Genomic DNA, 13,104 nt, shown 5'->3' with positions numbered 1-13,104 from the left:
TTCTTTATAGGGAAATAATCCAAAGTTAATACAGTAAAATATGATACATTATTTGAAAGTGATCATTAAATATGATGATTTTATAATTTGGGGATCATAACTGATATTAACATTTAACAAAAAATAGTTACACAAGTTCATTTTGGTATTAGTTCATGTGTTCAAAAATAAAAAACCAAATGAAAACTAAGATACAAACGAATAAAAAAATAAAATTAATGACTAATAATCCTAATTTGGACACAGAGGAGTAACACGTCCAATATGAGTGAGGTCCACATTGTTGCACAAAGCTTCAGCATGTACTCTATGTTGGGGTAGTTGTAGCTCGACATCTTGTAATATAATATTTTCACATTCATGACTCTGACTACAATCGAACATTATGGCAACTTGAGTGGCACTTGTACCTTTAATGTTTTGGTACAACACATCACTCACTTGAACGGTAGATTCCTATATATATTCACAAAAATACACATTTATTAAAATTAAGATCAAATATATATGTCACAAACTTATTATGTTATTTATTACGCACCTCTTGTTTGCAGACCATTCTACGACGATCACAATAATTTTGATCGATTATGATTGGGTTCTGCACATTATGCATCTCTATGTCTTGAAATTTTATATTTGTCGCATCTCCTTTACCTCCCTGCATTAGTGTTAAAAATTATTGTTTGTTTTTTTATGTTATTATAGAAAGATAAGTACATATACTGAATACACACAATTAGTTTCACTTATATGTATACGCACCTGCCAAGTCTTAATTCGAACTCCATTAGTGGTTTCGTAAAATTTAGCTCTGCGGACGAATATATCAGAAACATGAGCTTCTGCATGTCCAGCTCCCAAACTTCCAATACTGCAATTATCACAGTAAATTAATCACATTTACCATACTATGAAACAAAACAAATTATGAGTACATAACAACTATATTATTTACCTGATTCCGTGACCAGGTCCACAGGTTATGTCTGTGGCTGTAACATTTCGGGATCCGCTTACGATAGATATGCAATCATCACCTACAACATTGCACACATGCATTAGAAATAAATATATGAATTTAACTTTTCATTATATGTAGTGTTATGTATGTATGTATGTATACCTGTTCCAATGACAGAGTTAGAGATGTCCATGTTCACACAACGTGTTACATGGATTCCATCAGTGTTGGGACTATCGCCTGGTGCAGTGACTGTGAGATTGAAAGCCATGACTGTGTTGCAATTCACAAACATGACTTGCATTTGTTGGCAGTCTTTTACATGTAAATCTCTCACCACCAAGTTGTTACAATTTGAAAAAGTTAAACCCTGTAGTCAACAAAATAACAATATTAATAGAACTCTAATTATTATACATATAAAAATAAAGGCAATGGTGTTAATGAACTTACGGTTGGTGCTGGCTTGCATGGCTGAAAATCAACAAAGAAAAAAACAAAACATGATTAGTATGTGGAGTAGTATAGTGGTTAAATGATATATAAGCATATATATATATTATTGAGTAGTACTTACGAGTGATGTATCAATGTTGCAGGAGAGCTTCCACCAAGAATTTCCATTACCGTTAATGGTTCCACCACCTTGGACTACTAAATCATTAATATTTTCAAACATAAGCCAGTTGCTTTCGTGTCCATTGTAGTCTGATGGATCGGAGGGTGCTTCTATAGTCCCATCAATCTGAACTGTAACTTTGGATTTGCATGGACCGCGGAACACAATTGGCTTAACAAGATAGGTGTTTTGAGAAGGCACCACTAGTACAATAGGAACATTAGATGAACAAGCCTTCTGCCATGCCTTCTCAAATGCCTGCAACAACAACAACAACAACAACAACAGGTCTTTTCAAACTTTGAAACATTTTGTCAATAATGTTATACTACTTTAGTTTGAACATATACATACCATCGTGTCATCTTGGCCCCTTCCTTTTGCTCCAAAATCATCAACATTAATAACTCCTCGTTTTTGAACTGGCACAGGCCTTGGCATTGGGTGAGATCGAGGCTTAGGCTTAGGCTTAGGCTGAGGCTTTGGCTGAGGCTTCGGTTGAGGTTGAGGTTGAGGCTTTGGCTGAGGCTTAGGTTGAGGCTTCGGTTGAGGCTTTGGCTGTGTCTGTGGCTGAGGCTTTTGGTGGTCAATGGTATCAGAATCACAGCTTGGAATAACATCTCTAAAACGAGTGAATTCCACATTTTGGCACACAGCTTTGGTATGGCCTTGGTTTTTATAGTATGTGAAGTGAACATTTTCCATTTTAATGTCTTTGCAAGGAAAACTCTCACTGCAGTCCAATTTAATAGCTTCTTTCGTTACACTTGTACCCTTAATGTTTTCAAAAGACACTTTACTAACTTGAACTGCCGATGATGATGAGCCCTGTTGTTTGCAAAGCTTTTTACTTTGGTCACAGTAGTTTTGTTCTATTACAATGGGGTTCTCAACATTATTCATTTGAATATTTTTAAATCTAATATTGCTTGCACTTCCTGAACCACCCTGCAATTATGAGTTAAACAACATCAAAATCACTTTATAGTATGATATAATATATATGTTCTAATATTGATAATTAATTTTGTATATATATAATATTAATTACCTGAACAGTTTTTATTCTAACTCCAAATTTAGTTTCATAAAAATTAGCTCTGTCTACAATCACGTCTGTAACATGAGCTTCAGAGTTTCCCGAACCCAAGTCTCCAATGCTTTACAATATAAGTTATTAATGTTAGTCATCAAATTATTAAAGTCAAATAAACATAATTATATAAATATATATATATTATTTTGTATTTATTACCTTATCCCATAACCTGGTCCACAAGTTATATCTGAAGCTCTTACTTTTTTAGTTCCACTCTTAATTGAGATGCAGTCCGCACCTGAAGAATTTATAATTAGTGACATACATCTATATTGTTTGGAAAATAAAAAATTGATTAATGTATTAATTTTCTTTTATTAATATGTGTTTCTTCTTAAATATATAATAAGATTAGTGAAAAATACAATATACTCTTTCCAACATTTGGTTTTATATATGCAGGAGAGATAAACGTTAAAGAGATGTATACTGACCAGTTCCAATAACAGAGTGTGAGATGTTAATATCTTCAGTATGTGAAACATAAATTCCATTAGTACTGGGACTATTTTCCGATGCACTTATTGTTAGATGTGAAGCTTTAACATTTCTACAATGATTAAATGATATATGTGTTTGTTGTGCATTTCGTACTTTTAAGTTTCTCACTACCAAATTCTCACAATTATGAAAAGTTATAGCCTGTAAAATATTTAATTAATAAGGCACACATATATACATATTAATTATATTAATAAAATAAATATAAATACAAATAAAAAAAAAATAGATGTAATTAGGTGCAAATACTTACAGTTGGCGCTTGTTTACACAGCTGAAAAATATTTAAGAAAAAAAAAATTAGTGAGTTTTTAATATTAGAAAATATATATATATATACCCACATTTACAAAAATATGTACTAAATACATATTTCTCTAAAAAAAATTAAATTGATGGTAATAATATAATAAGTGATTACTTACTTGAGATTTGTTCATTTTGCATGGTTTGTTCCACCATATATCACCATAGCCATCTAAGGTACCACCACCTTGGACTAGTAAATTTTTGACATTGTCAAAAATGAGCCATCGACTACCATATTCACCATAATCTGATTGCTCATTAGATGCAACTATTGTTCCAAGAATTTCAAAATTAAGTTGCTCGAATTGGCATGGACCACCGAATTTTATAGGCTTGAGGTGATACTTTTTCTCTTTTGGAACCACCAAAATTACTCTTCCTTTGGTAGAGCATGCTTTCTGCCATGCCCTAGTAAAAGCCTACGTAAATATAAGTATAATGAGTACATATTCAACACAAAGACTAATGATAATAATAATAATATAAGTATAAAAGTTGTTTATTATATCAAAATGGTAATCGTACCTGAGTATCATAAGTGTAGTTTATAACAGACTTATTATTGTTTGGGTTAAAATTTTCAACTACATAAGTAGTTGTTGAGGTAGTAGTTCTACCTAAGCAAAATGGTACTGAAGAGAAAAAGGAGAACACAATTAGAACAGAGATGATATGCAGCACTGAAGTCATGGTTTTTGTGATTAGAATATATAGAATTCTTAATAAAGATTAGAATAAGGTATTGAATTCGTTTTGAGGTGGATTAATGTAAAGATTATGTGTATTTATAGGAAAGAGAATACTGTAATCCTATTAGGATTTTGAATATAATCCTATTAGGATTTAGAACACTAATTATCTCTTTATATTTAAATTATATAATCCTATTAGGATTTACAATAACTTATCTATATTTAATTTATATTTAAACATATCTTTTCCTTTCGCGTCAAAAAAAAAAAAAAACATATCTTTTCCTTTAAATATATAATATATGTCTTTTTTGTCATGCCTTTTTAATTTTAATTTTTATATACTTACGTATTAAAATTAATTAAATGATATTAAAATTATAATAATAAAAGATAAAAGAACGTGTATACTGAAATTTCAAATCTTAAAAAAAATTCCAACTCGTTAACCTAATAAAAAAACATTATTTTTGAACAATAATATTATTGAAGGTATACATTTAACGGTTTGCTAAAGTACAGTAGTATTTCGATACATTGTACATTGTCACAACCCTCTTAAAAAGAGTGATTTAGAGAGTGTTTTGTCCCTCCTTGTAGAGTGATTTTGTTTTTGTGTGTCGAAGTGTTGATTACTGGTTCCAAAGTTTTGCTATGGCCTCCTCTAGTAAAGAAGATCATGCTTTGACTAAAAGATGGGCTGATATATGTCTAGAAGATGAGGAAGAACATGAAGTCTCCCTGGCTGACGATTGCGACGAGGAAGAAGAACTGAATTTTGATGACAGATGGTGTCTAGTGGGTCGAATGCTGTCTGGAAAAGTCTCTGATTTCCAGATATTCTAAAATATTATTGCTGATTTATGGAAGCCTGGAAGAGGTATTTTCATTAAGATTCTGGATCAAAACAGGTTTCTTTTTCAGTTCTATCATGAGATAGATATCAAAAGGGTGATTGATGGCAGTCCTTGGACGTATGATCGCAAACAACTCCTCATTGAAAGGCTTGAACCAGGTGGAAATCCTAGAACGATTGACATAAACACGTTAGACATGTGGGTTCAAATCCACGATCTGCGAACTGGATTCAAAACTAAATGGGCAATAAGGGAAGCGGCTCGCTATATCGGTCAGTACGTGGAGTCCGATCCTAACAATTTTCAAGGCGTGTGGCGTGATTACCTTCGGGTTCGAGTTCGAGTTCGAGTTAATGTTAATGCTCCATTGAAAAGACGAATGAAGATTCGCAGCCGCAATGGAGAAGCTTTTTATGCTTACTTCAAATACGAAAGAGTTCCGACATTTTGTTTCATCTGCGGAGTCATGGGACATGCTGAACGTTTCTGTGAGAAGATATATGATACCCCGATTGAGAACATAGTGAAACCATACAGTATAGAGATGAAGGCTCCGACGAGACGACAGAGTTTCTTGACAGCCTCTCCATGGCTCCGGTCAGGCAAGGGAGGTCATGTTCCAGCGAAGCAGTCGACATCAGCATCTCCCTCTGTTAATGCTCCTACGGATTTTAGGGGCACTAATTCAGTTAATTGTGATCCTCATGATAGTCAATCAAAATCACGTGATTATGGGAATCAGCAATCAACCTTAAAAGAGCATGTTGTGTTGGTCAATGACAACTCAGCAGATTTCAATAGTGAGGAGATAATTGAAATCTCTGATTTAAAAAGGAAACGTTTGGTGACTTCTACACATGTTGGGCCAGCTTCTATGACAAAAGACTTAATGGAAACAGAGGATGGTAAAATTTTAGATCACTCAACTCAAGTGGTAATTTCAAAAAACGTAGATATGGTGGGTCTTGGTTTCCAAGCCCACCAAGAGCCATGAGTACCATTAGTTGGAATTGCCGTGGGCTTGGGAACCCACGGGCCCAACAATTCCTTTTTGACATTTGTGTCCAAAAGAAACCCAAATTTTTATTTCTCTGTGAAACTCTGTGTAACAAAGAAGTGGTGGAGCGGTTCAGAATAAAGATAGGCTTTGAGGGATGCTTCTCTGTCGATGTGAATGGTAGGAAGGGAGGGCTGGCTATGCTTTGGCGTATTTCTGAGGAGGCTCATCTCAATAACTACTCCAATAATCATATTGATATTGAAGTTAGGATTCCTGGGATGGTGAAGTGGAGACTTACTGGTTTTTATGGCGAACCCAACAGGAACTTGCGACATCACACATGGAATCATCTTCGATCTATGGCTGCTGTCTCAAGTCTCCCTTGGTGTGTGATAAGAGACTTCAATAATATAATCAGTCAAGAGGATAAGAAAGGGGGAAGACCTTATCCTGCAACACTCATCACTGGTTTTCAGGATGCTATTTCGGACTGTCATCTCATTGATTTAGAGCTTCGAGGTTATCAATTTACATGGGAACGCAGCCGAGGCACTAACCGAGCAGTGGAGATTCGCCTTGATAGAGCTATGGCTACTCAACAATGGCTGAATGTATTTAATGAGGTATCACTCTCTAATTTGGCTTTTTCTTCTTCCGATCATTCCCCTATTTTTCTAGAACCCGAAACCATGATCAGTGGGAACTTAATGGGGCTTTATCGTTATGAAAATTCCTGGAATAGAGAGCCTCTTTGTGCTCAAATTGTTGCTGATATATGGCAGTCCAGCCCTCATCTTCAACTCATGGAAAAGATTGAACTGTGCTTAAAGCAGCTGGCAAGTTGGGGGCGATCCATTACTGGTAACTTCAAGTCGCGACTTTCCAAGAGTAAGAAATTGCTTGTTGAACTGAAGAGCTCTTCCTCTGCTACTGATATGGAAAATTTTGTGCAAGAAAAAACCAATTATTTTGAGATCCTTGCTCAACAAGAAGTTTACTGGAAACAGAGATCAAAGCAATATTGGCTTCATTCGGGTGATAAAAATAATAAATATTTCCATGCCACTGCTAGTGCCAGGAAAAGATCAAATCTAATTCAACAATTGCAAGACTCAAATGGCTCTTGGAAGAATTGGTCAACCGGCCTTGATACAGTGATCAATGATTATTTTCTTAATCTATTCCAATCATCCAACACTTCGGCCCAGCAGATTATAGACAATATCAGAGTTTCGGTTACTGCTTTTCACAATGTAGCACTGCTACAACCGATTGGTGATGAAGAAGTTACGTCTGCTGTGTTCTCTATGCATCCTGACAAAGCACCTGGTCCCGATGGTATGTGTCCTGGTTTCTTTCAACATCATTGGCAAGTTGTGGGTACTGATGTTATACAATTAGTGAAAGATTTCTTTGTCTCTGGAATACTTCCTGCTGGTCTAAATGATACCCATCTTGTCTTGATTCCAAAGAAGAAGAACTTTGTTGCTATGAGTGATCTTAGACCAATCTCACTATGTAATGTCCTATATAAGATCATCTCTAAAGTGCTAGCTAATCGCATGCGGGATCTCATTGACCATATCATCTCTGAAACCCAAAGCGCCTTCATACCGGGGCGTCTTATATCTGACAACATAATGATAGCCTTTGAGGTGATGCATTACTTGAAGCGCAAAAGAAAAGGCAAGAAAGGGTTTATGGCGCTCAAGCTTGATATGAGCAAGGCATACGACAGAGTGGAATGGAGCTTCTTAAGAGCGGTTATGATTCGAATGGGATTTGCTAGTAGATGGGTTGAGTTGATTATGGCTTGTGTCTCAACGGTGCGCTACAAGGTTGTTCATGGTGGTCACATTCTGGAATCTATTACACCTTCTCGTGGCATTCGTCAAGGAGACCCTCTATCGACTTACCTGTTTATTATGTGTGCTGAAGGACTCTCCGCCCTCATCCAAAAGTTTGAGTCTGATAGAATCTTACAAGGCTGTCGGGTAGCAAATCGGGCTCCTCCAATCACTCACATGTTGTTTGCAGACGATAGCTATTTCTTCTGTCAGGCTAGTGAGAATGCAGCTACTAGCATTAACAATCTTCTTGCTATGTTCGAAAATGCCTCTGGCCAAAAGGTTAATCCCTCTAAATCTTCAATTTTCTTCAGTCCCAATACGGATAACACAACTCGGCATCGAATATGTTCTACCCTTCATATGGATGAAGCTACAGAAGGTAGTCTTTACCTTGGTCTCCCCAACATCATTGGACGCAATAAAAATGCTATCCTCGGCTTCATAAAAAACAAAGTCATTACTAGGGTGAATAGTTGGGATGGAAGATCTTTATCTCGAGCAGGAAAGGAAATCCTTCTCAAAACTGTCATTCAATCATTGCCCACCTACGCTATGAGCGTTTTTTTACTTCCCCTAGGCACTTGCAAGGAGATCGAAAAAATAATGGCAAGTTTTTGGTGGAAATCTAATAATAGCAATGGTCGAGGTATCATCTGGATGTCTTGGGACAGGCTTGCTAAGCCTAAAGAAGAAGGAGGAATGGGGTTTCGACATTTACACGACTTTAACCTTGCCATGCTTGCTAAACAAGGTTGGCGTCTTCTGTGTAACCCAAATTCTCTCGCAGCTAGAGTTTACAAAGCAAAATATTTTCCTCAAACTGATTTTCTATCAGCCGAACTTGGTAATAATCCAAGCTTTGTTTGGCGTAGTATTTGGGGCGCCCAACATGTGGTTCGTCTTGGAGCTATTCGTACAATTGGTGATGGACTAAGCACAAAAATCCTTGGTACTCCTTGGCTACCGAATCAACATACTAAGTGCCTTGTGTCTAGCCACCCAAGTCTTCAAAATACCTTTGTGAATTCTCTTTTCAAGGTCAACGAACGAAACTGGGATGAAGAAGTTGTGATTGATTTGTTTCCTTCACATGAGGCTAATGTTATTCTCGGTATACCTTTGAGTAGTTCTGCAGGGGCTGACTTCTGGTCTTGGAAAGCAGACCATAGAGGTTGCTACACCGTGCGCAGTGCCTATTCCCTGCTCCAGCAACACAAACCAGCAGCAACTCCTCAACCCGACAACTCTGGTTTTTGGAGACAGCTTTGGCACCTGAAAATCCCACCAAAGGTGCTGAATTTCCTGTGGCGTGTCATCTCAGATTCTCTCCCCACATGTGTCAATCTCGTCACCAAGCATGTCCCTATTTCAAGCCAATGTCCGGTATGTAAAGCACATCCAGAAACTGCCATTCACCTGCTCATAACCTGCGACTTTGCCAAAGCCTGCTGGGCTAGTTTCGGTTGGCCTATCAATGTTGCAGCCCCTTCCAGTTTCGGTAATTGGCTTGAGAACTTGATGCGAGTTTGTGATACAGAACAAGTTTGTCGTGCTTCAATGATTACTTGGGCCTTATGGAAATCTCGAAACCAAGTTGTTTGGAAGAAACGCAATTGTACTATTAATGATGTTTTAGCTTCAGCCTCCACCACACTTGATCACTGGCGAAAAGCTCAAAATCCTTTTGCCTTATCAACACTATCTCTCTATAATAGTGACGATGGGGCCGAGCTTTGGTCTAAACCTCCTACAAATTACATCAAGATTAATGTGGACGCCGCTCTTTTTCATCATGAGAACTCATACGGGTTCGGTATAGTTGCTAGAGATAGTTTGGGTCATCTTATTGAAGCAAAGACATGCTTCAAAGCAGGCTCTTATTCGCCTGAGGTTGTGGAGGCTCTGGGAATTAAGGAAGCTCTTAGTTGGATTAAGAGCACCAATTGGCACAACGTAGAGCTTGAGACTGATAGTCTTCTCACTGTCCAAGCAATCCGAAACAGTCAGAGAATGTCATCCATTTTCGGCCTGGTTATTCAGGATTGTTGTCATTTGTTGTCTTCTCTACCTAGTGTTAAAATAAGATTTATTAAACGATCAGCCAATCGAGTTGCTCATGCTGTTGCTAGGCATGCTCGATTTTCCTCTGGTTGTAGCATTTTTTATCACAATGTTTGGGCCGATCTTAAGGCTCTCTTGTATTCAGAATGCTTTTAATTCAATGAAGTTGCTATTTCATTTAAAAAAAAAAATAAAAAAAAAAAAAACATTACAAAAATCTAATAATAATGTCCTCATCAAAAGAAAAGAAAAAGATAATTAGCCTTTTTTAAGGAAAAAAATGATAATATACTTAACAAAAATTACTTAATAAAAAGGGATTTTTTTTCATATAGCTTTATTTTGGTAAAACTTTACTTTTTTACTCTCACATAAAAAAATAAACAAAAAAGGAAAACTCAAAGTTTTTTTTTTTTCAAAAATACGGTCTCTAGAATGACCTTCCTAAAATAACTTTTTCAAATATTTCAGATCTAAAATCATCATGAGCTCACCCAAACAATCCAAGATCTACTCCATAATCGATGTAGCTTCTCCAAACAACACCACCAACAATGTAGAAATTTTTGTCAATCACCATGAATGCCGACAAGAAAGCTTTTACCGATCACCATGAACTCCGGCAAGAAGCTTTTTTTGATCAGCCATGGCAACACGACCAACAATAGAGATCTCCATGAAAAATCAACAAGAAGGTCACTATTGAGGCAAATCTCCATAAACGCTTAATTGATTGCCAAATTTTTTGGGTTTTCCTTAGTAAAAACAAATCTGATGTTGATTAGTATGTTTGCTTTAATTATTTTTTTAATCAATTGTTGTTTAGTTGATTCACATATATTGGTGGTTTTAGTTCATATATTTTAGTATTTTCTGGTATTTTTTAAAAATCTGGAATGAAAACAGTGAATTGAAGTTTCTGGGCAGTATAATGATAACAGTAAGTGCGTTTTAAAATTTTAAAATAAAACTATGTTGTTTTAACGTTGTTGTTATATTTTTTTTGGTTGTCCATGATCGTAAAATAAAAGATGTACAAAAAATACAATAATAATACAAAAATAATGAGAAACCGATGTTACTTTATTATTAAGAATAATAAATAATGAAATAAAAAAATAATTGTGTTGACCACAAGAGAAAAAGAAAAAAAAAATATTGTATCATAACATCTTTACCCATCCCATCTAAAAATAATTGAATTATATTTATTCAGTAAGATTAATCTTTCCATAATTTTCAACATTAAAAATAAAAATTAAAAAGTTGAAGGTATAAATATAAATTTCAAAATATAAAAAAAGAATAAAAAAGTTATTTTCATGTTGTTATTAAGTTTTATTTGCATTGTTTTGAAACATCTTATCCTTAACTTGAAAATACTATGTTAAACCAAGTTATTTTGAAGTTGTAGTAAAGTTTGTTAAGAGTTGTTTATACTATATTATCAAAAAAGAAAAAAAAAATACAACTGTTTTCCTTCATAACTACGTTGTTATTTAATGTTTTTGAAGTAGATCAAAGTAAATTCATACTAAAAATTGGCTGATCTGAATAAATTGGTGCAAATAATTCATATTTAAAAAAATAGTGATGCATGTAAGGTCATTTCCTGATTACTGTCATGAATAGTTGTTTATACATTGTTCTCATGTATTAAAATAATTGCTTAATAATATTGAAAAATTGATACACTAGTTTCAAGTATGGAACCATTGCAAAATTTGGTACAGAGCAATGGTCATTGGGATAACAACAAGTACTATGTTGCTTACGAATCAATTGGATAAATAATATCAAAAGATTGCACCTTTACTAAACTAGTGCGAATAATGATGAAGAAACTACAATGCAATCGTGAAATAATTCAAAAACAACTGAAATATCAACTAAATGAAGGCTGCCAACCACTCCAAATCAAGGATGACAAAAGTCTATTGTTTTACATAAAGCTATTAACTAAGAAAATTGATTTCAAACGATATCTATTATGTGTGAACACATTCAGCAACATAGAAACACAATCTTTTTTGGCAGCTACCCAAATAATAGTGAGCAACAATGTGATAATGACAGAAAGTGACAATCACTCAGTACAATCAGATGTGAAGCAACCTCACAACAACACAACAACAACAAGTAAACAACTTTTATCTGCTCCAAGGAGGGGATCAGTTTCAAAATATGTTATTTTGGTTGATACTGACACTTTGACAGTAGAATCAACCATATAACAACAAGAAAGCAACCAAAAGCAAACCCCCAAAGGTGTTGAATATTGAAAAATCTATAATTATTTATTTATCGTTTGATATTGTTTTAGTTGAAAACTACACAATATCTACAAAATAATAATTTAGTTGTTTTTATGTTATTGTGAAGCTTCTTTTATGGTATTTTTACAACATCCTATTTCAACTTGAAAATAAAATTAAGTTGTTTTCATGTTGCTGTAAAGTTTATTATAAATTATTTATATATACACTACAATGATTGTTCAACAATTAAAAGAATAGATTTTTACATGTTAAAACAATTTATCTTATCTCTTACATTCATACATGAAAAATAATAAAAGAACACGCATTATGTTGATTTTACATCAAGTGGGGACATTAATAGAAAGAGATGGTAAATATAAAGAAAAAATACTTATATTTACTAATAGCATTTTACAATTGTTTTAAAGTTGTAAACACGCTGTTTAATTTCATTACTTTTTTAAATATGTTACTTTCACGTTATTTGAACATTGAATTTCAATGGTTAAAATCTGTAGATTCCTTAAATTATGTATACAATTGCTTTTATATTTTTATATCGTTGCTAAATAGTTGTTAACAGTTAAAAAAACCTATTGGTAACTAGTATCTTTTTTCAAATCCAAATCAAGAACTTCATCCTCGAAATCAGAATCAGATACAACCTAAAACATTAGGAAGAAAAAAAAAATTAAAACACACTACTAAAAACGTAAAAAAGAAACAACAAGAAAAAAACTAAAAAAAAATTAAAAAAAAACCATCAAAGCCTTATACCCTTAACAGATTTCGAAGACTTCATTGTCTTTGCTTTACAAGCTTCAACCTTAGATGGAAGTGGTATTTTAATATAACCAGAAGTCTCTGGAACATCAGAGATATTAGACATTC

The 13,104-nt window shown here is 34.4% G+C and overlaps 2 protein-coding genes across 2 annotated transcripts in view; both read right to left on the bottom strand.

Annotated features, from left to right (window-relative positions):
- LOC115711203 (uncharacterized) overlaps positions 1 to 13,104 on the bottom strand; it is a 70,531-nt gene that overhangs the window by 26,956 nt on the left and 30,471 nt on the right. The window lies entirely within an intron of this gene.
- Positions 60 to 4,197, bottom strand: LOC115710337 (uncharacterized). The gene is made up of 14 exons (XM_061112557.1): positions 4,018 to 4,197; positions 3,609 to 3,911; positions 3,437 to 3,457; positions 3,117 to 3,333; positions 2,839 to 2,920; positions 2,635 to 2,743; positions 1,938 to 2,531; positions 1,542 to 1,841; positions 1,418 to 1,438; positions 1,127 to 1,334; positions 959 to 1,040; positions 766 to 874; positions 542 to 661; positions 60 to 456 (listed from the first exon to the last, which is right to left on the bottom strand). The coding sequence occupies exons 1-14, from the start codon at positions 4,180 to 4,182 to the stop codon at positions 232 to 234; spliced, it is 2,556 nt and encodes an 851-aa protein (XP_060968540.1). The 5' UTR covers positions 4,183 to 4,197; the 3' UTR covers positions 60 to 231.

This window comes from Cannabis sativa, chromosome 3 (genome assembly GCF_029168945.1).
Source record: "Cannabis sativa cultivar Pink pepper isolate KNU-18-1 chromosome 3, ASM2916894v1, whole genome shotgun sequence".
Lineage (NCBI taxonomy): Eukaryota > Viridiplantae > Streptophyta > Magnoliopsida > Rosales > Cannabaceae > Cannabis > Cannabis sativa.
This window is presented reverse-complemented; position numbering and strand designations above follow the sequence as displayed.